General features: G+C 52.0%; 1 protein-coding gene across 4 annotated transcripts in view; it reads left to right on the top strand.

The window, feature by feature from the left end:
• COL4A1 (collagen type IV alpha 1 chain) overlaps positions 1-20,416 on the top strand; it is a 149,229-nt gene that overhangs the window by 123,528 nt on the left and 5,285 nt on the right. For all 4 annotated transcript variants that reach the window (XM_034665467.1, XM_019805286.2, XM_034665469.1 and 1 more), the window contains exons 30-50: positions 961-1,111; positions 1,563-1,676; positions 2,598-2,765; positions 2,853-2,942; positions 3,727-3,879; positions 4,037-4,135; positions 4,245-4,334; positions 5,347-5,486; positions 5,898-6,024; positions 6,117-6,197; positions 6,611-6,709; positions 7,743-7,793; positions 9,107-9,292; positions 9,872-10,005; positions 10,973-11,045; positions 11,823-11,894; positions 12,990-13,118; positions 14,112-14,210; positions 15,154-15,366; positions 16,255-16,432; positions 19,972-20,086. In XM_034665467.1, the coding sequence (XP_034521358.1) occupies positions 961-1,111; positions 1,563-1,676; positions 2,598-2,765; positions 2,853-2,942; positions 3,727-3,879; positions 4,037-4,135; positions 4,245-4,334; positions 5,347-5,486; positions 5,898-6,024; positions 6,117-6,197; positions 6,611-6,709; positions 7,743-7,793; positions 9,107-9,292; positions 9,872-10,005; positions 10,973-11,045; positions 11,823-11,894; positions 12,990-13,118; positions 14,112-14,210; positions 15,154-15,366; positions 16,255-16,432; positions 19,972-20,086 (2,562 nt within the window). The remainder of the gene's footprint in view (positions 1-960; positions 1,112-1,562; positions 1,677-2,597; positions 2,766-2,852; positions 2,943-3,726; positions 3,880-4,036; positions 4,136-4,244; positions 4,335-5,346; positions 5,487-5,897; positions 6,025-6,116; positions 6,198-6,610; positions 6,710-7,742; positions 7,794-9,106; positions 9,293-9,871; positions 10,006-10,972; positions 11,046-11,822; positions 11,895-12,989; positions 13,119-14,111; positions 14,211-15,153; positions 15,367-16,254; positions 16,433-19,971; positions 20,087-20,416) is intronic.

The following is a 20,416-nucleotide window of genomic DNA, read 5'->3' as shown; positions in this document are numbered from 1 at the left end:
AGGCAGCTGTGTCTCAGTGATTCCAAGGAAGCATCCTCCTCAAAAACACCTAACTTCATGGTGTCCCTGCTCCCTGTGGCTGAGACGGCTTCCCCTTGTAGCCTGCACCTCATCTGAAGCACTGGTCCGTGGTGGTGCCGTGCGGATCACCTTAAACACATGAGGCTTGTGCGTTAGGAAATGCAGATGGGATTGGATCAGAATTTGGTTTATGATTTAAAATATGGTACTTTTTCAAAAATCCCTTTGATTTGGTTCCTTCCGTTTTGTGAATTTGCTGCTGGGACACATAGAGGAGTCACCAGCGCCCACGGATTTAGTCTTCATCTATAGGTTGTCGCTCCCAGTGGACAGCAGAGGGTCACTGTGATGCAGCGTGCACCTGCCGCCTCGCACGGCCTGTGTCCCGCACCTCGGGCCTTCAGAATGCTTTGTTTTCAATCGTCTGCTTTTATCAAACCCCTTAGATTCATGACACTGTTTTACATGTTTAATTTGATGTGAAAGCCTTCGTTTAAAGAAAAACCTCAGTAGATGTGTGCTGGTCCAGTCCTGGAATGCTTCTGGCTTCTCAGAAGGTGTCCATGTGCCAGTCACAAATCACATTTGGCCTTTGCTCTCAGCTCCTCACAGACACAAAGCTGAGCAGAGGGCTGGGGCCCCGGGTGGGAATCCTGCCTCTGTGACTTGGACAAGGCATTCAACTATGGGGACCTTGATTTTCCTTGGTAAAAGGACCTTGTGGGGAGCCTCGATTTTCCTCCTTTGTAGAATTAAACTGATAAAAATGAGCCACCTCCGATGTGTCATGAGATTGGAAGGGAACGATCATCTGTGTCAGGGCTTCGCAAGCTGGAGGGTTGTTGGACTCATGTCCTTATTGACCGTCTATACCTGTGCCCTGATGAGCTCATGGGCTGTGCTTGTGAACTGGCTTCTCTGTGCTTCGGGAATTTCCAGGGAGAGCCCGGAGTTGGTCTACCAGGACTCAAAGGATTGCCAGGTCTTACCGGCGCTCCTGGCACACCTGGGGAGAAGGGGAACATCGGGGGACCAGGTGTTCCGGGAGAGCATGGTGCTATTGGCCCCCCAGGCCTTCAGGGAATCAGAGGTAACTTTTTTTTTTTTTTAAGATTTTTATTTATTTATTTAAAGAGAGCGAGAGAGAGCAAGAGCAAGGGGAGGAGCAGAGGGAGAGGGAGAATCTCAAGCCGACTCCTCACTGAGTGGGGAGCCTAATGCGGGGCTCAATCCCACAACCCTGGGATCATGACCTTAGCTGAAATCCAGAGTCCAACGCTCACCTAACTGAGCCACCCGAGGCCCCGAGGTGACTTCTTACAGACAAGTCCAGATGGCGGCAGGGGCTGGGCCTGTTTGTCTGGTGTCCACGAAGGCCCTGTCAGGTGCTCTGTAAATGTGTGTTGAGTGAATGACGGAAATCGTAGGAGGCTAGAGCTTACGGTATTGTGTTGTTGTGGTTTATCGTGTGGGTAGGGAGGGTGTGTTATGAGACGTGCTATGATCTGAATGCAATTTATTTACAATTTCTCCCCATCCAGGTGACCCAGGACCGCCTGGATTACAAGGTCCCAAAGGAGCTCCAGGAGCTCCTGGAATTGGGCCCCCCGGAGCGATGGGCCCCCCTGGAGGACAGGGACCACCTGGGTCCTCAGGTGATGGGACCCTCTGCTACAGTTACTGCTTGCCCAGAGCATGCTAACGGAGGGGACGGGCCGTCAGGAGGCTGCTTGGAGTGGGGACAGTTACTGCTTGCCCAGAGCACGCTAACGGAGGGGACGGGCCGTCAGGAGGCTGCGTGGAGTGGGGACAGTTACTGCTTGCCCAGAGCACGCTAACGGAGGGGACGGGCCGTCAGGAGGCTGTGTGGAGTGGGGACAGTTACTGCTTGCCCAGAGCACGCTAACGGAGGGGACGGGCCTCCAGGAGGCTGCGTGGAGTGGGGACTAGTGCTCCCTCATGAGTAAAAGGGGGAAAGGGTGATTCTGCTTTGTGGAAACCGGTCTGATTGTTCACTGAAATGAAAAGTGGTAGGCGTCTTTTTTTTCCTCCCACTGAGCTTGGTTTATGGGCCAGAGAGCCTCCCCTTTATGTATCTTCAGTGACATTTTCATTTAATTTGAAATGACTGGCATCCCCATCTTATTTTTCCGTGGGGGGTTATTAGTAAGTTGTGGATACTGTAAACTGACTGGTCCATGGCTAGGAGCTGCCTTTGCCTTTAATGACTGGTCCTAGAACTAAGACCATGCTGGTGGGCCAACAAGACGATCCCCAAACACGGTTGAAAAGCAACTACCGTTGAGTGCAAACACTGCAGACAGGCCTGGGGGTGCTGGCAGTGGTGTCTGCCGCTCGCTGATGGCTGAGAGAAGGGCTTGGTCTCCAAGCCTTGTCCCCCCAGGACTGCCTCATGGCTCTGGACGCCGTCACCTGGGATGGTGGGAGCATCCCGGCCCCCAGCGCGGGCACGCATGCTCATGTGCCTCCTGCCGAAAGCTCCAGCGGACCCCGGGAGGATGCCCTGCAGAGCTCCGGGAAGATCCTGCTAACTGCTCTTGCTCTTTGCCCCCCAGGCCCCCCCGGAGTGAAAGGAGAGAAGGGCTTCCCCGGATTTCCAGGCCTGGACATGCCAGGTCCCAAAGGAGATAAAGGGTCCCAAGGGCTGCCCGGCCTGACGGGACAGTCGGGGCACCCTGGTCTTCCTGGACAGCAGGGCACACCTGGGGTTCCTGGGTTTCCAGGTAAGTGATTTGTGAACTCCGGCCCTTGTCTTTTCGTGACCCGTAGCATCTGTAGTCAACATTCACAGTCCTTCTGTCTGGCCACAGGTCCCAAGGGAGAGATGGGCGTCATGGGGACCCCGGGGCAGCCTGGCTCACCGGGACCAGCGGGCCTGCCAGGATTACCAGGAGAAAAAGGTAAGGAGTGGGCATCTCTGGAAGAGCTCGTCTTATGGCTATGTCTCCGTGTCTCTTGGGAACTCTGGAGTGGTTGTAGTCACATTTCGTTGTAAGAGGTGGAGGAAAGAAGTCAAGAAGGCCCCAGAAGGGTTGAGAAGACCCGCTCCTCTGGTGGGAGCTCCTGGTGTGCAGTGCATGTGGGAGCAGGGCCTGTACTCTGCCCAAACCTGACAGAGAACAGATTTTCAGCTGTTCCTTATGGCTCATTTGAGTTTGTTTGTTATAGAATTGGTGGGAATCTTCAGTCCTACAAGATCACAGGAACCGAGTCCTTAGAATCAAATTAGCAAACTGGGCAAATTTACAATTCTTAATTTTTATTTCTCACCTTGTTATTTGAAACTGGTCCAAAATATGTTTTTTTAACAAATTGATTTTGTGAGACATAGAAATAGTCATTTGTTTAGTAGAATAAGAAAATCCCATTTTATTGTTTTGTATCAAACAGACACTGTGAAGGTCCTTAGGAAAGAGAAAGTGTATAGTATTTAAACCGATAATAAGCAGAGTGACATATATAATGGAGTCATTAGCAAATAATGAATTCTGAAAAATGGCTCTACTGTTCCCTTCCCGGGGCCAGATTCTGATGGGTAGCTCGACACTCGCCATGTACTGCTACTTTGTGCTGCCTGTGGACAGGCCGCGCATTCTTTCTACCTCCCTTAGCAGAAGTGCACACCGCGTCGCTGCCTCTGAGACCTTGGCCGCATTTCACCGGCGCCTTCTCTTTCCTGTGCAGGGGACCACGGCTTCCCGGGCTCCTCAGGGCCCAGGGGAGACCCTGGCTTCAAGGGGGACAAAGGAGACGTGGGTCTCCCTGGCAAGCCTGGCTCCATGGATAAGGTGGACATGGGCAGCATGAAGGGTCAGAAGGGAGACCAAGGAGAGAAAGGTGAGTGGACGGCGGGTCAGTGGGGGGCAGGGGTAGAGCTGCACGTCTGACCAGTGGTATAGCTCTGCACAGTAATATGAGCCCAGCCTGTGTTTCTGTGACAGTTTGCTGTATATGCAGACGTGGGTCCTCATCACCTTTTTTCTGTGATATGCAGGACAAATTGGACCGACTGGTGATAAAGGATCCCGGGGAGATCCTGGAACTCCAGGAGTGCCTGGAAAGGATGGCCAGGCAGGACATCCTGGGCAGCCAGGTATGGGGTGATGTTCAAGTTCCCCACACAACAGGAGCTTGTGCTAAGGACGTGTCACGTGGCACTTTTCATAGGCATTAATCTGGTGGGTTTTTCTCTGTTATCCTAGGACCTAAAGGTGACCCAGGCATAGGTGGAACCCCGGGTGCCCCAGGACTCCCTGGACCCAAAGGATCGGTTGGTGGAATGGGCCTGCCAGGTACATTGGATTCGGATAAGGGGTCTTGTTTCTAAAGAAAAGACCATGCCTGTACTGTTGGGACAGGCCTGTTGGAGGGTACGCATTTCCCGAGTGCATAATCCAGGCACACGTGTCTTTTACCCCAATGCACAGCTTCAGCTCTGTGTGGTCTCCTGCCTCAGGATCAATGGCACTTGGATGACACAGTGACCACTGCTAGAAAAAAAATCACAGTTCAGTAAAATAAAACATGGGCTGCCTACCGTCCCCTTTCGATTACCTCCAGGTGACTGTCCACCTGGCCCCTATCTCCCGGTGTAGTCTGGCTCCCCACATGTCTGGGCCAGCCGCTAGCGCCCTGTGGCGCCAGCCTGGATGAGTCCTCTGGGCTCCTCTGCCCCAATCCTGAACTGGCCCCAACTCTGCCAGCAGCATTCGCTCCCGTGAGGAGGTGGGTGAGAGACAGAGAGCGCTGGCCTCGGGTGGGTCCTGGGCTAGCACCTCTCAGAGCCCGCTGGGAAGGGAGAGCCGAGGCAGGAAGCTGGCCTCTCTAGCCCTGCCGATGCCTTCACGAGGGGCCTGCTCGCCCCCAATTGACATAGAGACATCTAGCTTGCTGTTTACACCTGTTTGTAAATAGGTCTGTGTACCAGCGTGTTATGAGACCAGGTATGCATTTCCCCTCGACAGCCCGCCTCACAGCCCCTCTGATTCTTCTGGGTAATGTGCACTGATTGTAGAATAAAGAACGTGAAGGCTTTTGTTATACTGCTGCCAAAGTAAATATGCCAAGGAGTTCATGCATTTCTTCTCTCTATATAAAATGATGGTCTCTAGAAGACAAGACAGACACTTCCGGTGTGGCACTAACATGCTGTGGTCACCTGGTGTCTGCCCGCCTAACTGAGAGTTTGATAAATAAAGGGAAACAGGTTCTTTGACCTTGTTCTTGCCGGCCATCAAGGTGCCTTTTTATTTTGAATATTAGCACCCGCTAATACATTCAAGTTTCAATTGTCTGTGTTTATAGGAACACCTGGAGAAAAAGGTGTGCCTGGAATCCCCGGCCCGCAGGGCATCCCTGGCTTACAGGGGGAGAAAGGAGCAAAAGGAGAGAAAGGGCAGGCGGGCCTACCTGGCACTGGAATTCCAGGCCGTCCCGGGGACAAGGTAACAGCCTCCTGCTTGGAAACACCCCCTCCCGGCCATCTGAGTAGCTCAGCACATTAAGTCACTCATAACACAGAACAGTGTCCCCTGACTTGCCTTCTGTCCACCACCCTTCCTTGGGAAGAATCGAGAGACTGTTGGAGAGGCAGGGTAGCAAGCTCTCACGGGCTGGAAAGGAAGGGTGAAGAGGACCGTGGAAAGTAGAAACAGATAATTGGCTCTTTTGTTCCAGGTTTCCCATTTGTCCTCGTTTTTTCAGACGTGGACTTTGACTCTTTGTTAGAAACCTGGAAATGGAATTCTCCAGTGCAGCATTAATGGCACCAAAATGCGTACTGTGATCCAGAAGGGGTCCCCAGACCTATGTCTGGCGACAGATATAAAATGAGTGGGCCCAATGTCTCCTCACAGGGAGATCAAGGGATTGCAGGCTTTCCGGGGAGTCCTGGAGAGAAGGGAGAAAAAGGAAGTGCTGGCATCCCAGGGGTCCCTGGCTCCCCAGGCCCCAAAGGATCACCGGGGACTGTTGGCTATCCAGGTAGGTGAGCCGGGCCTCCTCCCGAGTTTGGGTTCGAAGGTGATGGAAAGACTCAAACTGATGGCATTCTGGTGTCTTATGTTTCCCATTAGGGAGCCCCGGGTTGCCTGGAGAAAAAGGTGACAAAGGTCTCCCGGGATCGGATGGCATTCCCGGCATCAAAGGAGAAGCAGGTAGAGACCACTTTTTATAACGCAGACAGGGGCCTGTGGGACGAGGCCAGGGGCCCTCCCTCACGGTGGCACATCGTGGACCCCAGAATGTCCCCGGGTGGCCCAGCCCTCCTCGTTTCAGATGAACAAACCGCACGTAGGGGGTTCGTGGGGTCTTTCTGAGGTCTGGCCACCAGTTAGGAGCTAGGATCAGTCACTGAGCTGACTGTACAGCTAGGTCCAGTTGGTTCTAGAATCGGTTTGCGTGTCGGCCGATGTACATTCCTCGGGGTTGATGTACATTCCTTGGGGACACCAGGAGTGCTGTGGGTAATGGCTCCCTGAAGGCATGTCCGGAACGAGTGTCTTGTGTGCAGAGCCGGTGCCGTGAGAGTGTCTGTGCCTGACTGACTGATGTGACTCTTCTCTCCCAGGTCTTCCTGGGAAGCCTGGCCCCACGGGCCCAGCCGGCCAGAAAGGGGAGCCCGGCAGTGACGGAATCCCAGGGTCGGCGGGAGAGAAGGGTGAACCAGGTATGCCCTGCTCCTGCTCCCTTTCAGGACCAGATGCTCCCCTGGGGTCAGCATGTCTCAGACTTCGGTCCGTGCTGTGTGACTGGGGCTGGGCACAAAGTCACAAAGTGGCCTCACCCCATGTGTCCTTACGGCTCTTTGAACACTGATGTGGGCAAGGGGAGAGGCTTGGATAAGAAGAGGGGCAGGGGAGGGAATTTATCCCAGCAGTAGTCATGGGCACCTGCCCGGAGCTCCCAGTGGCACATGAGAGAAAGCCAGAAAAAGCCCAGGCTCTCCCTCCTCTGCCTGGCATTCCCCCCTTTAGAGAGATGGTCCTGCGAACATTGCCTGTCCCCCAAATCTGCTCCTGTCACTCACAGTGGGGGGGCCCACAAGCTCTGACGGTGAGAATCAGGTACATGGTAGTACTTGAGTGTAGTAAGAGGGTGACCCTGAGTCGGGGCCAGACGTGTGGAATGTCGCTGGAGAGGGGCATCCGGGGGATTTCCTGTGGTCAGGGCTGACCTCTTTCTAAAGTTCATTGTTTCGTTCTGTACACATTACATTTATATTGCGTGCCTTCATTTTCTTACAGCAACACTTCATGAAATGCCTCCACACCTCCTTTCCCCCACTTTCATCTTCCTTCACGCCCCTTGCTCACGTGTGTGGGCTTCCCAGTGTTTACTGTCCGAAATATCTCAGACTCTCCTTGCCTCCCTCGAGAACGGCTGTTAGTTGGATGGTCGTCTGAGAAAAGCTGATTTGTTAGTCTCTAGACAAAGGGGAAAATACGTACTTATTTGTACAGATCGTTTCTGTGCTGACAGGTACTTAAGAAAAATGCTAAATGATACATGCCCAGTCCAGGGCCTCTCAGCACAACCGTGGGAATGGGATTTTCCTTGCACACACGTGTGATGAACTGATTTCCACATATCCTATAAAGAGCATATGGTATTGGCACACAGAGTTGGCGGTGTTTTGTGCTGTGCGTGCAGATCAACTGTTTTAGGAAAGGTGGACGTGACTTGTTATCCTTAACTTACAGGTCTGCCCGGAAGAGGATTCCCAGGGTTTCCAGGGGCCAAAGGAGAGAAAGGTAACATTTGCGAAACATGTTCTTCCTTTCCCACTAAAGGCTGACGCACGCGGTGCCAGTAGAGTGGGTCTCGTGGTTGCGAGGAGCGGGTGACAGGTGCTGGCTCTGGGTCGGTCTCATCCGTGCCTGCTTCTGGCCCCGACAAACCGCCATCTGGTACATTGCCCTTCGATTCACTGTCTTCTGAAAAAGCAAGACAAGAATCACAAGGAGGGGCCTGTGGTCAGTTTGCGCAATGACTCTGTTTCATTCCCTTCTTACTTTTTCTTAATAACCTTGAAATCATCCTGGAATTTTGGTATTTAGCAACTTTGGAGTAATATGTTGGAGACTACATTTCAGGGATTTTTTCCCCTACGAGTTCTTACCTTAAAATACTTTAAAAACAGCTTATTACCGTGTTTCTATCATTGGCATACAATAAAGTACACATATGTAGAGTGTACCATTCGGTAAGTCTTGGTCCACGCACACACCTGGGGAAGTACCCCACATTCAGGAGCGCGAATGCGTCCATCACCCTGAAAGTCTCCTAGGCTGCTCTGTCATGCCCGGCTTGCCCTTCCTGCCCCGCTGCTGTCCCCAGCCACCCGCTGGTCTATCTTCCGGCACTGTGGATTCGCTTGCATGTTCTAGAATTCTGTATCGACAGAATTCTCTGTGTTTTACTCTTTTTAGTCTGACTTTTTCCGCACAGCATTGTTAGTTTGAGAGTCACTCACTCCTATCTCTCGCTGAGCTCCGTGGTGTGGCTGTCACGTCGCTCGTTTAGTCACTCACCTGTCGGCCAGACCAGCCCTTCACTTAGCAGTGCGGCTGCCTGCGCTTGCTGCTGGGCTGGCCTTCCAGTGACGCTGCGGCAAAGCGCTTCTGTAAGGAGTGTAGAGGGGGCGCCCGGGCGGCTCAGTCCGTGAGGCGTCTGCCTTCGGCTCAGGTCCTGATCCCAGGGGCCCGGGATCGAGCCCCGAGTCGAGCTCCCTGCTCAGCGGGGGTTCTGCTTCTCCCTCTGCCTCTGCCCTCGCCCCTCATACTCGCTCGCTCTCTCGCTCAAATAAATAAAATCTTTTAAAAAATGTTAGAAGTATAAAGAATGATAGTTGGGCTCTTGTATTCTGGGCTCTCGTATTCTAAGCTTACTCTTTTCCACACCGACCGTGATTGGAGTCTGGTCTGTTACTTAGTAAAGCAGAGGGAGGGCACACGGCTCTCTTGTCCCTCCGATGCCTTCCGGAAGCCGCTCCCTCCTCGTTGCTGTACCATGGTTTCTCTTTCCCTGCCTTTCACCACCGTCTCAAACTGTTGTTGTTGTTTAGGTTCAAAGGGCGACGTGGGTTTCCCGGGACAAGCCGGCAGTCCAGGCATCCCCGGATCCAAAGGAGAGCAAGGATTCATGGGTCCCCCGGGACCGCAAGGACAGCCGGGCTTACCTGGAGCTCCAGGCCATGCTGTGGAGGGGCCCAAAGGAGACCGGGGCCCACAGGGTCAACCTGGCCTACCAGGTAAGGGTGTCTCACCAGGGTCAGAGCCAGGACCGACACAGAAGGCACAGACATGCACGAGTGTGAAAGAGGTAGAGATACTTCCGTCCTCAGTGGAGTTCTTTACTTAGAGGTCTGCAGCAGTGGCTGCAGCTGAAACGGCTTCAGATATCTGGGGACGCTTGTTGTTTGGCCTCCGCTGGCTCACTGCCCCAGCCCCAGGTCCTTTCTGTCAAGGAATAGTAGATATGACAAGTGATTAGAGGTAGACTAGACATTATTGGGAGAAACTGGAGCACAGATGTCACCAATGGTGGCTTTACACCCGGTAACGTCCTGGCACGCCCTGCCCCTGCCCCAGACAACCGTGTGGCAGGATTGTTTGAGGAGGTTGGGGCGTCCCTATCAGTGCTTGCTGCCCGTCGAGCACATTCTCCCTTCTGGGGCCGGCGGGGTTTCCGCAGGCGCTCACAGTGTCCTACAGTGTTGTTGCCCCTGGTGGGGACAGTTGGGTGGAGATGATGACAGCCACGCCTGATGATGCCTGCCCATAAAATCACCCTCTAACCCCACATGTGTGACTTTTGTCTCTCCCATTAGGGCTTCCGGGACCTATGGGGCCTCCAGGGCTCCCTGGGCTCGACGGACTCAAAGGTGACAAAGGAAACCCAGGCTGGCCGGGGGCTCCTGGAGCTCCAGGGCCCAAGGGAGAGCCAGGATTCCAGGGCCTGCCTGTGAGTTGTCCGTGTGTCTGTCTTGTGCATGAACAGGATCACAGAGCCGTGCGTGTGCATGCGTGTGTGCGTGTGTGCGTGTGCATACATGGGTGTTCCACTCTTGAATCCTCTCCGGAGGGGCTGCTGCTCATTGCTGGTCATTGGTTGTCTTCCCTGACATCACAGCAGCCTACGAGGACAACATTCTTTCCAGTCCAGATTTGTAAGACCCATTACAGGGAACGTTACAGGGCTGGGGCTTGCGGCTCAGGGCCTGGGCTAGAAAATCTGTGTATGCCCTTGATGCGAACAGCAAGCCTCAGCAAGAGAAGTCCACGCCCTGTTTCTGGTGCTATAAGCGGCTGTGTCCGTGTACCCGTCCAAATGTGTATGCACATCGATGTTGGTGTGTGTTTTCATTGTGACACCTTTTCATAAGGTGAAGCAAAGAAACAAATACACGTGAGAAACAGTACGACGAGAAAGGAGCTAGAGGTGGAAGTATTTTGAAATAGCCAGAAAATGAGATAATATGTTTAAAATACATGAGTAACGCCATATTTATAAAGAAAAATAGTCCTCCTTTGGTTATGGGTTTCCTTCTCTCCATATTTAAAATCACTTTTCGGATAAGATATCAAGCTAACTCTAAAGAAAATGCACTATGCCTGAGTGTTTGGAGGAGAGTTTGCAGAAGGTAGTTTGGCGCTGAAAGATTGATATGCGTGCACCTTCTCTGGGAGGTGGACAAGGGGAGGAGGCGCTGGGAAGGAAGCAAGTTGTTCCAACTTCCAGCTTCCTAGTGTAGACACGCATAGAAATTTCTTACTCATTTTGCATCGCTCAAGAAAGCACAGGCACCGTTGGTTCACAGAGCTCCTTTGTGGAACGCTGAGGGTCTGCCCCAGCCTCCTGACTAGCAGGTACTAGACAGACTTACCATTTCCTGAGCATTTCCTGGCTGACATTCTCCTTGTGTGTCTAGGGGATTGGTGGCTCGCCAGGGATCACGGGCTCCAAGGGTGATATGGGGCCTCCAGGAGTGCCGGGATTTCAAGGTAAGACCGTAAAGGAGGTGCTGCTTGGAGACAGAACCTGACCACTGGGCCTTTCACATAGTTAGGCCGGCCTGGTTATGGTGCAAGACATTGTTCTCTTCCAGTTAAACGTGCTATTTCGTGCTACGGCAGCCCGATTCGTATCATCCTATGAATGGCTGTATATAGACGCTGATTTTCTTATTAAGAATCAGCAGATCATTTGCGCCTTGATTGTGCATCAGTAAGAAATCATGAATTTGGGGCATTCATTAATTTATTAATGTATTAAGTGAACATTTATTGGGTGCCTCTCGGCTTCTGGGCACGGTGAGTTTTAGTGCTGAATGAGATATATATGAATGATAGGTGAATAAAACAAGTTCTCAGCCTGCAGGCATCTTGGGGTCTCTTTGGGAACATGTGTGAACCGGATTGTGGCCAAAAACAGGATCATGTGCCCCTCCACTGTTTGTGATCATTTTGTAGTTTGTTGTATGTTTGGAAAAATGTGACTTCTAGGTTCTAGAAAGAAGAGTTTCGTTGAAAGTATTATACAGCTGACCAGAAGTAATGTTGTTTTCTTCCCCGAGAACAAACTGGAAATATGTTCGCTGTGTGTGTATATGTGTATACATGGGTACGTATGTACCTAGGTATGCATGTATGTGGACACACATGTAATGGGCACACGCCCATGCACGTGTGCAGGTATATGTGTGTGCCCCCATGCATATATGTACCCATACTTGCATATCGTTGGGAATTCTGTGCAAATGGTATTCTTCTTTCCTCCAGGTCAGAAAGGCCTCCCTGGCCTGCAGGGAACGAAGGGGGATCAAGGTGACCAGGGCTTCCCTGGAAGTAAAGGTAGGAGGGTTTGCTGTGCTGGTGGGGCCTTACTGAAGCTTTGAACTCATGGAGTTAGGGAGTTTGGTTTTACAGATGTGTAAGGCTTGAGTATCATTAGGAAACATTTGATTAAAAATTCATTGGTAGTTTGTCAGGACGTTTATACGACGTGTCTTGAAAGTCAAGCTCGTTAAATCTAGGCAGTAAATTGAGAGGAGGACAGACTCAAGATTCACGGCCCGCAGGCTCCGGAGGCACACAGCCTGACCGCTTAGCTGTCCTCGGGAGGAGCTCGGTCTTGCGTGGACAGGCTGCACGGGAGCTGGGCAGCAAGGAGTCCTGCGCAGGGAAGACTCTTCCTCAGCTTCTCCACTGTCGCCGTGTGCGGCGGCGGCCACACCCCAGGGCAGTCTCGGGGGGAAATAGTTTAAGTATAGCCAGCAATCCGTTCTAGCTTCTGCCGGGCCGACCATATTTGCAGGGCCATGTTTAAGTTTCAGAATCATGCTTCAAGAGAGAGACTGAGTAGTGCAATGTCAGGAACAAAAGAAATGGGGAAGATGTGTGGAGGGCAGGAGAGGACTGGGGATGTTTGTCTGAAGCAGGCGGGGCTGGTGCCGACCCAGGGCCTCCGCACACTCCTAGCTGCTACTCACCTTTCAAGGGCTGTCGTGCAGAAGGGTTAAGTTTATGTGCCGTTGGAGAATGAAGGCCCGTGGTTGTCATGTATGTAAGGCCGATTTCAGAGAAGTGCAGGAAGAAACCTTCTAACTGCGTACGTTGCAGCCCTCCTCGTGTGGGTGGGCTCCCTGGGAGGGACGGAGCTTCACCTGTTGGGCTGTACAGGTGAGGGCTGTGCGGTGGCTGTCGGGGATTCCAAAACCGAGTGGCCAGTTTATGCTAATGACCCTCAGCCTGAGGAGTCAGGATTTTACATTAAATATTAGAAGTGTGTACGTACATGTATGTCTTACAAAGATCTGTGACTTGTGTGTTTGATACTGATTCTGAGAAATTCCGAGAAACATTGTGTTGGGATTGGATTTCATGTTGGGCTCTTCTCCCGTGAGCGTTGACAGTGGAATTGATCAGTGGCACCCCTGATTTCCGCAGGCCTTCCCGGTCCCCCGGGCCCCCCAGGACCCTACGACATCATCAAAGGGGAGCCAGGACTTCCTGGTCCTGAGGGTCCCGCAGGTCTGAAGGGGCTCCCAGGACCTCCAGGCCCCAAAGGACAGCAAGGTAAGAATAGCTGAGCTGCGAAGGGGAGGTGTGGGGGTCAGGGGGGACCCAGCGGGCTTTCCTTCCTCACGTGTGTGTCTCAAATCAGGGCATCTGGGTGGTGACTGTGTAGACACATATTTGAGTACGACTTTCTTACTTTCCTTTAATGGATATCAAAACCTAATGGAATTTTTGAAGGGACTGAAAAAGCCAGGACAAAATACAGGAGAAGCTAGAGGAATGTACAGTTCAGCACATCTGTGCTCGCTGGGGAACCCATGGGCTGTAGACACAGAGATCACCTTTTCCAGCAAGAAGATAAGGGATGGCGGGAGGCATCAGTCTAGAACCATGAGAGTGGGCCCTGACAGTGGCCCAGAGGCCCCAGCCAGCTGGCAGTTCATGCCTGGGGTTCCCAGACACCTGATCTAGAGCTTTCTGCCTGCCTAGGCTGAACACTCCCTATTACGAAAGCTACCGGTGAGGGTGGCTGGACAATAAAGGGGAAGGGAAGCTCTTCAGCTGAGAGGACGCATCCACAAAAATAAGTTTAAGCTACCTGCGAGTAAAAGGTGCACATGAAAACAAAAATCTATCCACATGGGTATATCTGTGCTTAAGAATTACTTGAGATGCGGGAATATGGCCTGGGGGAGATGGTTGAGAACAGGAAAATGTGTCCCAGCCCTCCCCCTCCTGCTCCCCTCACGAATCTGCATTTCCCAAAAATGTGCGCCAGACAGTAGCAGCGAGCACCCTGGGGAGCTCTGGAGCAGAGGGTGGAACGCATGGCCTGGGAATGTGGTTTCGGCCCACGCCACGGGGGTGTGAACAAGGTCGAGGGACGGGGTCCTGGCTGTCCGGGAGAACTTTGTCACTCAGCTGACTACCTTAGGCTGGCCGCCCTGGAGGCTAAAGACATTCCAAAATGGAAGAAAAAGATAAAGCCTGCGGCGCTGCAGGACCAGGGTGCTGCAGGACCAGGGCGCAATTCCCTTCCCTTTCTTGTAGGTGTGACGGGATCTGTGGGCTTACCTGGACCGCCAGGTAGTCCCGGTTTTGACGGCGCCCCGGGCCAGAAAGGAGAGACGGGACCCTTCGGCCCTCCTGGTAGGTTTGCTGTGGCCTTGACCCAGTCGCCCTCTACCTGCATCCTTGGGTTTGAAGCAGGAGGCTCCGGTGTGCAGAACCCTGCAGAGTGGACTTGAAAACGTTACTTGACAGACTTCCAAAGAAGTCTGGTTTTTGTTTTTTGGTTTCCATTTTTTTAAGAGGAAAGAAGGTCTTACAGGGGTAAAGGGTTGTCATCGTTTTTTCTGTGTGGAGAGACAGATGCTGGTGCAGCACAGTGTTTCCAGATGTTGTTGACAGATGCCAGCAGGGACGGTCTGCGGTCCCCTGATGGCTACAGAAATTCCGTGTCGGCAGCAGACGAGAGGAAGTAGATACGATGCCAGTGCTGGCCACAAGGCCGCCGTCCGGCACGGGATGCAGTGGATCTGCTCCCCGAGGAAGCCAAAACTCAGCTACCCCGTAATGACTGAGATGCTGAAGGCTGAGGGCATCGACTGGAGGGGCTGGGGGCCCAGCCCAGCAGAAGGGCCGCAAGCAGCTTTGCCAGCAGTGTAGTGACCCAGGGGACAGCAGGACTCAGTGCCGGCACCCAGCCCTTAACCGCCCTGTTTCAATGCTCCATGCTGGGTGGCCTGCCGTGGAAGGGAATACACCTTAAAAGGAGGTTTTGTTCTAAAAATTCTGTGATCCTTCTCCCTTAGCAGAGCCCCAAATGTTGTCTGAGTGACACGGTGTCGAATGATGTCATTTATTCTCCTTACTCGTGTATTCCTTCTCACATGTTTCATTTACCCATTGGACTCAATTTTCTGAGCATCTGCTCTGCACCCTGCACTGTGTTTATAAAGCATCTCGGGTGGTCTTTAGAAAGCAGAAGCTGGGGCAGCACAGAGGCGGGTTGCCGTACTCAGTCCTCCTCGAAGCCTTTCCAGGGAGCCTCTCTGCAGCCAGGGAAGCTCATTTCTCTCCTGTCTTTCAGGTCCACGAGGGTTTCCAGGCCCGCCAGGCCCTGATGGGCTGCCAGGATCCATGGGTCCCCCAGGCACCCCGTCTGTTGATCATGGCTTCCTTGTGACCAGGCACAGTCAAACAACGGATGACCCACAGTGTCCTCCTGGGACCAAAATTCTTTACCACGGGTACTCCTTGCTCTACGTGCAAGGCAACGAACGAGCCCACGGCCAGGACTTGGGTGAGATGCTGGGGACGCGTGTGTCCATGAGACGCAGAGTTGTGGCGGCCCAGGCGGCAGAGCTGTATTCAGCCCCGGTCCTCTGTTCAGGGTGCCACAGTTAGTGCAAAGGGCGCCTGATTCTGTTTCCTTCCCTCCTTACAAAACGAACCAGCAAGTTCAGCAGCTACCACGTTACTAAGGGAAGCCAAGAAAATGTAAAGGCTGAATCTTTGAAACCTTTTAAATTCATATAACTTTTGATCTCTTCTTCAAATTATCAAGTAGGTCAAGATTTCTGGAGTACATACTTCACAGTTAGCATTGAGATTCTTAAAATAGGGCATTTTTACTGGTGCTCTTTCTAAACAATGTGCACGTTACCCTGTCCACCATTTCTCTGCACTCTCCAAGCTCTCTCCCTCTGTTAGTTTCCTTCAGAAGGCTGCCCGCTGGCTGTCATTTCTCCAGTCCCCTCCAGACATCCTTCACTGAATTTGCTTAATGACACATGCACCTAACTGACATGGAGCTCGGAAACAAGCAGCCCTAGAAAGGGAATCTCGGCATTTTTGGCAAAACAGTCGTTAAAGACATCGTCCAGGTGGTTACCAGCCATCGTACGAGGAGCCACCTGGTCAATTCCTCTTGGAATTCAGTTTTATAAAAAAAAGTTCTCTCCTTTAGTCAAAATACCCTACATAATTCTTTATAGTTTTCCTTTTGGCCTTGGTCACTTTAAATGTAATCTAATGCTTATTTACAATCACACTAGTCTGCGTGTGGGTTTACTTCCTCCTTTCTCTTTATGATGGAAAACATTCTTATTTCCATTGTGATGGGTACCTTGCGTGGAGGCAGGCTGATTATAAAGCTAGCCCTTGACGCTGTCTCTCCCCGTGGCTCTAGGCACGGCCGGGAGCTGCCTGCGCAAGTTCAGTACGATGCCCTTCCTCTTCTGCAACATCAACAACGTGTGTAACTTCGCCTCCCGAAACGACTACTCCTACTGGCTGTCCACACCCGAGCCCATGCCCATGTCCATGGCGCCCATCGCCGGGGACAATATCAGACCATTTATTAGCAGGTGAGTTGGACACTTGTCAGAGCAGACATATAATTGAAGGAGAAAGATCGATCGTAGTCTAGGCAGAGGTCCTTGCTGTTTTTCTTTCATTTTTGTCCCCAAAACATTCAACCCGTTGCTATTCAGTTTATTGATTGTGATGTCAGACTTTTGTAATGCAAGTCAGCCATAAAATAATTTGATATGAAAGTTAGCTCTCATCTCTAAAATGCCAGTGCAGTGCCCTGGAGAGGTGATGCCCAGCTTTGGGGCAGAATTCCTGCTCCGTGTGAGTCACGGGGGTAGCACCTTTCCTCCCGTGAAGGGATGCCCCTGGGGTCCTTGGCAGCCACTCAAACAGTGTTCTCAACTTTGTTTTATCAAATAATTCTCTCCTTTAGGAGCCTTTTCAGGTTTTTTTCTTCTGAATTGCCCACCACCATGAAATTTAAGAATTTTTTTGTTATTTTTAATTGTAGTAAAATAGACATCACATAAAATGAATCATCTTAACCATTTCTAAGTGCACAGTTCAGTGGTATTTAATGCAGGAACTCAACTATGCGTGTGAGGTGGTCTCTATGAAATTGTAATACCACAGACATGCTGTATATCTGTGCTTTATACACAAAAAGATGATACCGATTTACTGTATACACAAAAATACATACATGTTAAGATTTCTCTTATACTTTCCCACCTCCACCACCTTCTGCTCCCTTAGGATGAAGTCTCACTGATGCTCTTGTGTTTGACCGAGCAGCTTCCCAAATCAAGTGCTTTCCACACTAATTAATGTCTGGAGTATGTTTTCAGGTCTGCCTGGTAGGAAATAAGGGGGGAAATTGAAATTATTATGACTGAGAAATACACGAGTGTCCTATTTTTGCTTCATTCCTTCCAATTAAAAACTGTTTCCTTAGCTCTACTGTAATAGAAAAGTGGCAACGGTATGAATTCCTCTAAGAAGCTCTTCTGTAGTCATACTTTCTAACGCATAAGATCATAAGGAATGAACAGGATAACAAGGCAGACGAGTTTGTCCCAGGGAAGTGAGAGCGAGGATTCACTTTAGCCTTTCTGCATTCCCTCCAAAGAACCAAGCGGCTTTTGACTGGGAAGACAGAGCTGGCAGGGTCCTGTGGTCAGAGGGCAGAGGGAGCAGGAAGTGTGTGCCGAAGCCGGCCTGGGGCTCTGACCCCTCTGGCTCCGTGTGCGCACGTGGGGTCTGCAGGTCCCGGCAGATCCCGTTCATACTGAGGAACGGGTGCCACAGAGGAGGACCCGGGGCGGAAGGGCAGGGAGATGCCCTGATAAATAGGAAAACCAGAGGTTTTCTATGGATTTACATGAAAATATCTCCTGATGGCTTTCTTTGATGTTTCTTTTGAGCTATAAGAAAATTCACTTTACGTGTCTTAAAATGGGAAGAATGGTTCCTTACACTTTCCAGTGGCCCCTTTTCAAACAGTTATTTATGTGTGTCAGTGCGTGTCTGAGACTTTCTGTGCGGAGCCTGTCCTCGCGCAGAACCCTGTTGGCTGCACCAGAAGGAAAACTAACCACCTTTGTGTTTTTCTTCAGCTTCCCTTGGATACCAGGTAGAAAATGATTATTCGTGTCTGTCTGCTGTTTACCTCCTTGATAAAACTGCCCTTTGACCTTGATTTGGTTGAGGAAGGGCCTGTGGCATGTGTTTGCAATATCCCCAGATCAGGTCCCTGAGAAGCCTGCGTCTGAGATTTGCTATTCCCTGTGGACCCCTTCCTTGCTTTCAGTAAGACCCCCAGCCCGGAAGCAGGGGCTGCGTCAATGTCAGCGTTGTACAGTTCGGCTTTTCATGTTTCTGTTAACTGACTCAGCGGCTCAGCGTGGAGGGACCTTACCAGTCATGTCCCCCAGCCCGCTGCTGCCGAAGCCACACTGTCCGTCTCTCCCTCCCCCTGGAATAGTGCTGCCCACTTCTGGTCTCTGAGCATGTGGGTTTCCATGGTTACTGTCACTCCGCGGTTGCACAAGGTCTCAGGACTTCTGGGTTACTTTACTTGGGGGGGAGCTCTGAAAGCTTCACCTTTAGAGTTAATAACACAAAATCCTTCCTGTGAAACAGAAAAGCTGGCAACTTCTCTCCCTTCATCCTGAGAACAGGGCAGACATTTCTGGCTTTCTGCACACACGAGTTCGCACAAGCTGCTGATTATTTCATTGTCCTGGTGGCAAGACCACCGTCGTGAGAGCAGGGGAGCCGCGTTGTGGCTCCGGCTCTCGCTGGTCTCTCTGTGGCCTCAGACTTTTCAGGAATAGCTTGGGTGGGGGTTGACTGTCTGAATTTCAAGGGGCCGTCCAGCTCTTCCCCTCCGTGTCCGTGTGACCCGCTGGTGTCAGGAGCACGTTCTCGATGAGCCCCCGGCCCGGAGAGCGCCTGACATCAAGCACCGTCCGCCACGCTCTATTTCTGGCTTCTGTGTCTAGCAGACAGATGGTGGCAGATGTATAAGGCCAATTTCAGTAACTGTTGTTTAACTGAGCCTTTTAATTCATCCGCACTTGTGTGAATAAAATAGAAAATTGCGCACACACACACACACATCCACGGAAAATCGAATGACTAATTTAGGCCTCTACCCGCTCCCCATCCATTTTCATGCAAATGTTCCAACATAACTAGGTGTAATTATTAACGCCATTTATAGTCATTTATCAGCATTGCTAACACTCTGTTCATTTTGTGACTTGAATGTAATTATGTGACTGCTGGTGTTTAATTTTTTTTTCTTTTACAAAACGTTATCCTGCCATCAAAGGGTCCCCGGGCCGGTGGCAGGTCTGAGTCAGAGGAGCGTGTGTTGCTTTAGCTGGTTGCTGGGTGTGGGTCCGCCTGGCTCTGGAGCTGCCTGTCCTGGAGGGGGTTCTGTGGGAGGCGCTCCCGCCGCGTCCCACCGAGCGCCCTGCCCAGGCCAGGGTCCCGCCGCGGCTCTGCTGGCTGCGAGTCTGCGGTGAGAACGAAGCGGGCTCACAGGGACGTCCAAACCCAGACGCAGTGCTTGTTCCTTACTCCGTCACCATGTAGTTCTTCTGTTGAAGATGATTCTCAGCTGAAAACAAATTGCTGAATTCCGGAAGTGGTGGCACTTGGGTTTCATCTCTTGTGCCTCTTGTGTTAATTCTTGTGTCTCAAGTGTTAATTGTGTTTGCTGAAATCCATGCTCCCTGTTGAAAAATCGGAAAACACTGGAATGCACAAAGGAGAAAACCCACGTCTTCAGTCCCCCAGCCCCTCTGGGAGATGGCCACAGTAACATCCCGGCCTTCTGCTTTCCCCCTTCCCACAAAGCAGATGGTTCAACAAGTGTTGGGTGTGGGTATCCTGGCACTGAGGGGGGCTTATACAGTCAGTGACAGGGCTCCACACCGCCGAGGCTGTCGTAAGCACGAAGCTGGATCAGAACGTGCGTGCACAGAGGACGGGTGGGAGCATGGGGAAGAGGAACGACAGGCACAGGCTTCGTCCCACGCTGTCCCTGTGGCGGTGCTCAGGGTGTGTGCTCTGTACCTTCCAGGTGTGCGGTGTGTGAGGCACCAGCCATGGTGATGGCCGTGCACAGCCAGACCATTCAGATCCCGCAGTGCCCCAGCGGCTGGTCCTCCCTCTGGATTGGCTATTCCTTCGTGATGGTGAGCATTTGGGGAAGCTCCCCGCGCCCCTGGCAGAGCCGCCCGCTAAGGCCCCCACCTCCTCCCTCTGCGCCCAACTGTCAGCTCTCGGGCTCCCGACCAAAGTCTCCCCAGGGGCCTGGCCTGCTCCGCTGCAGACAGCAGCCGTTCCAGCGCCTGGCCAGAGCCCGCCTCCTGCCTCTGGAGCGGCTGCTCTGGAACTGGGTGGTGGGGACGCCATGTGAGCTTTCCCGGAGTCAGAGCATTTCCCCAGGAGGAGAGGAGATGCGTGTACATTCAAGCAGCTCGCATATGCCCGAAGCAGAGGCATTGGGGGGTGGGGGGGGTGGG

Source organism: Ailuropoda melanoleuca, chromosome 7 (genome assembly GCF_002007445.2).
Source record: "Ailuropoda melanoleuca isolate Jingjing chromosome 7, ASM200744v2, whole genome shotgun sequence".
NCBI classification, from domain to species: Eukaryota; Metazoa; Chordata; class Mammalia; order Carnivora; family Ursidae; genus Ailuropoda; species Ailuropoda melanoleuca.
This window is presented reverse-complemented; position numbering and strand designations above follow the sequence as displayed.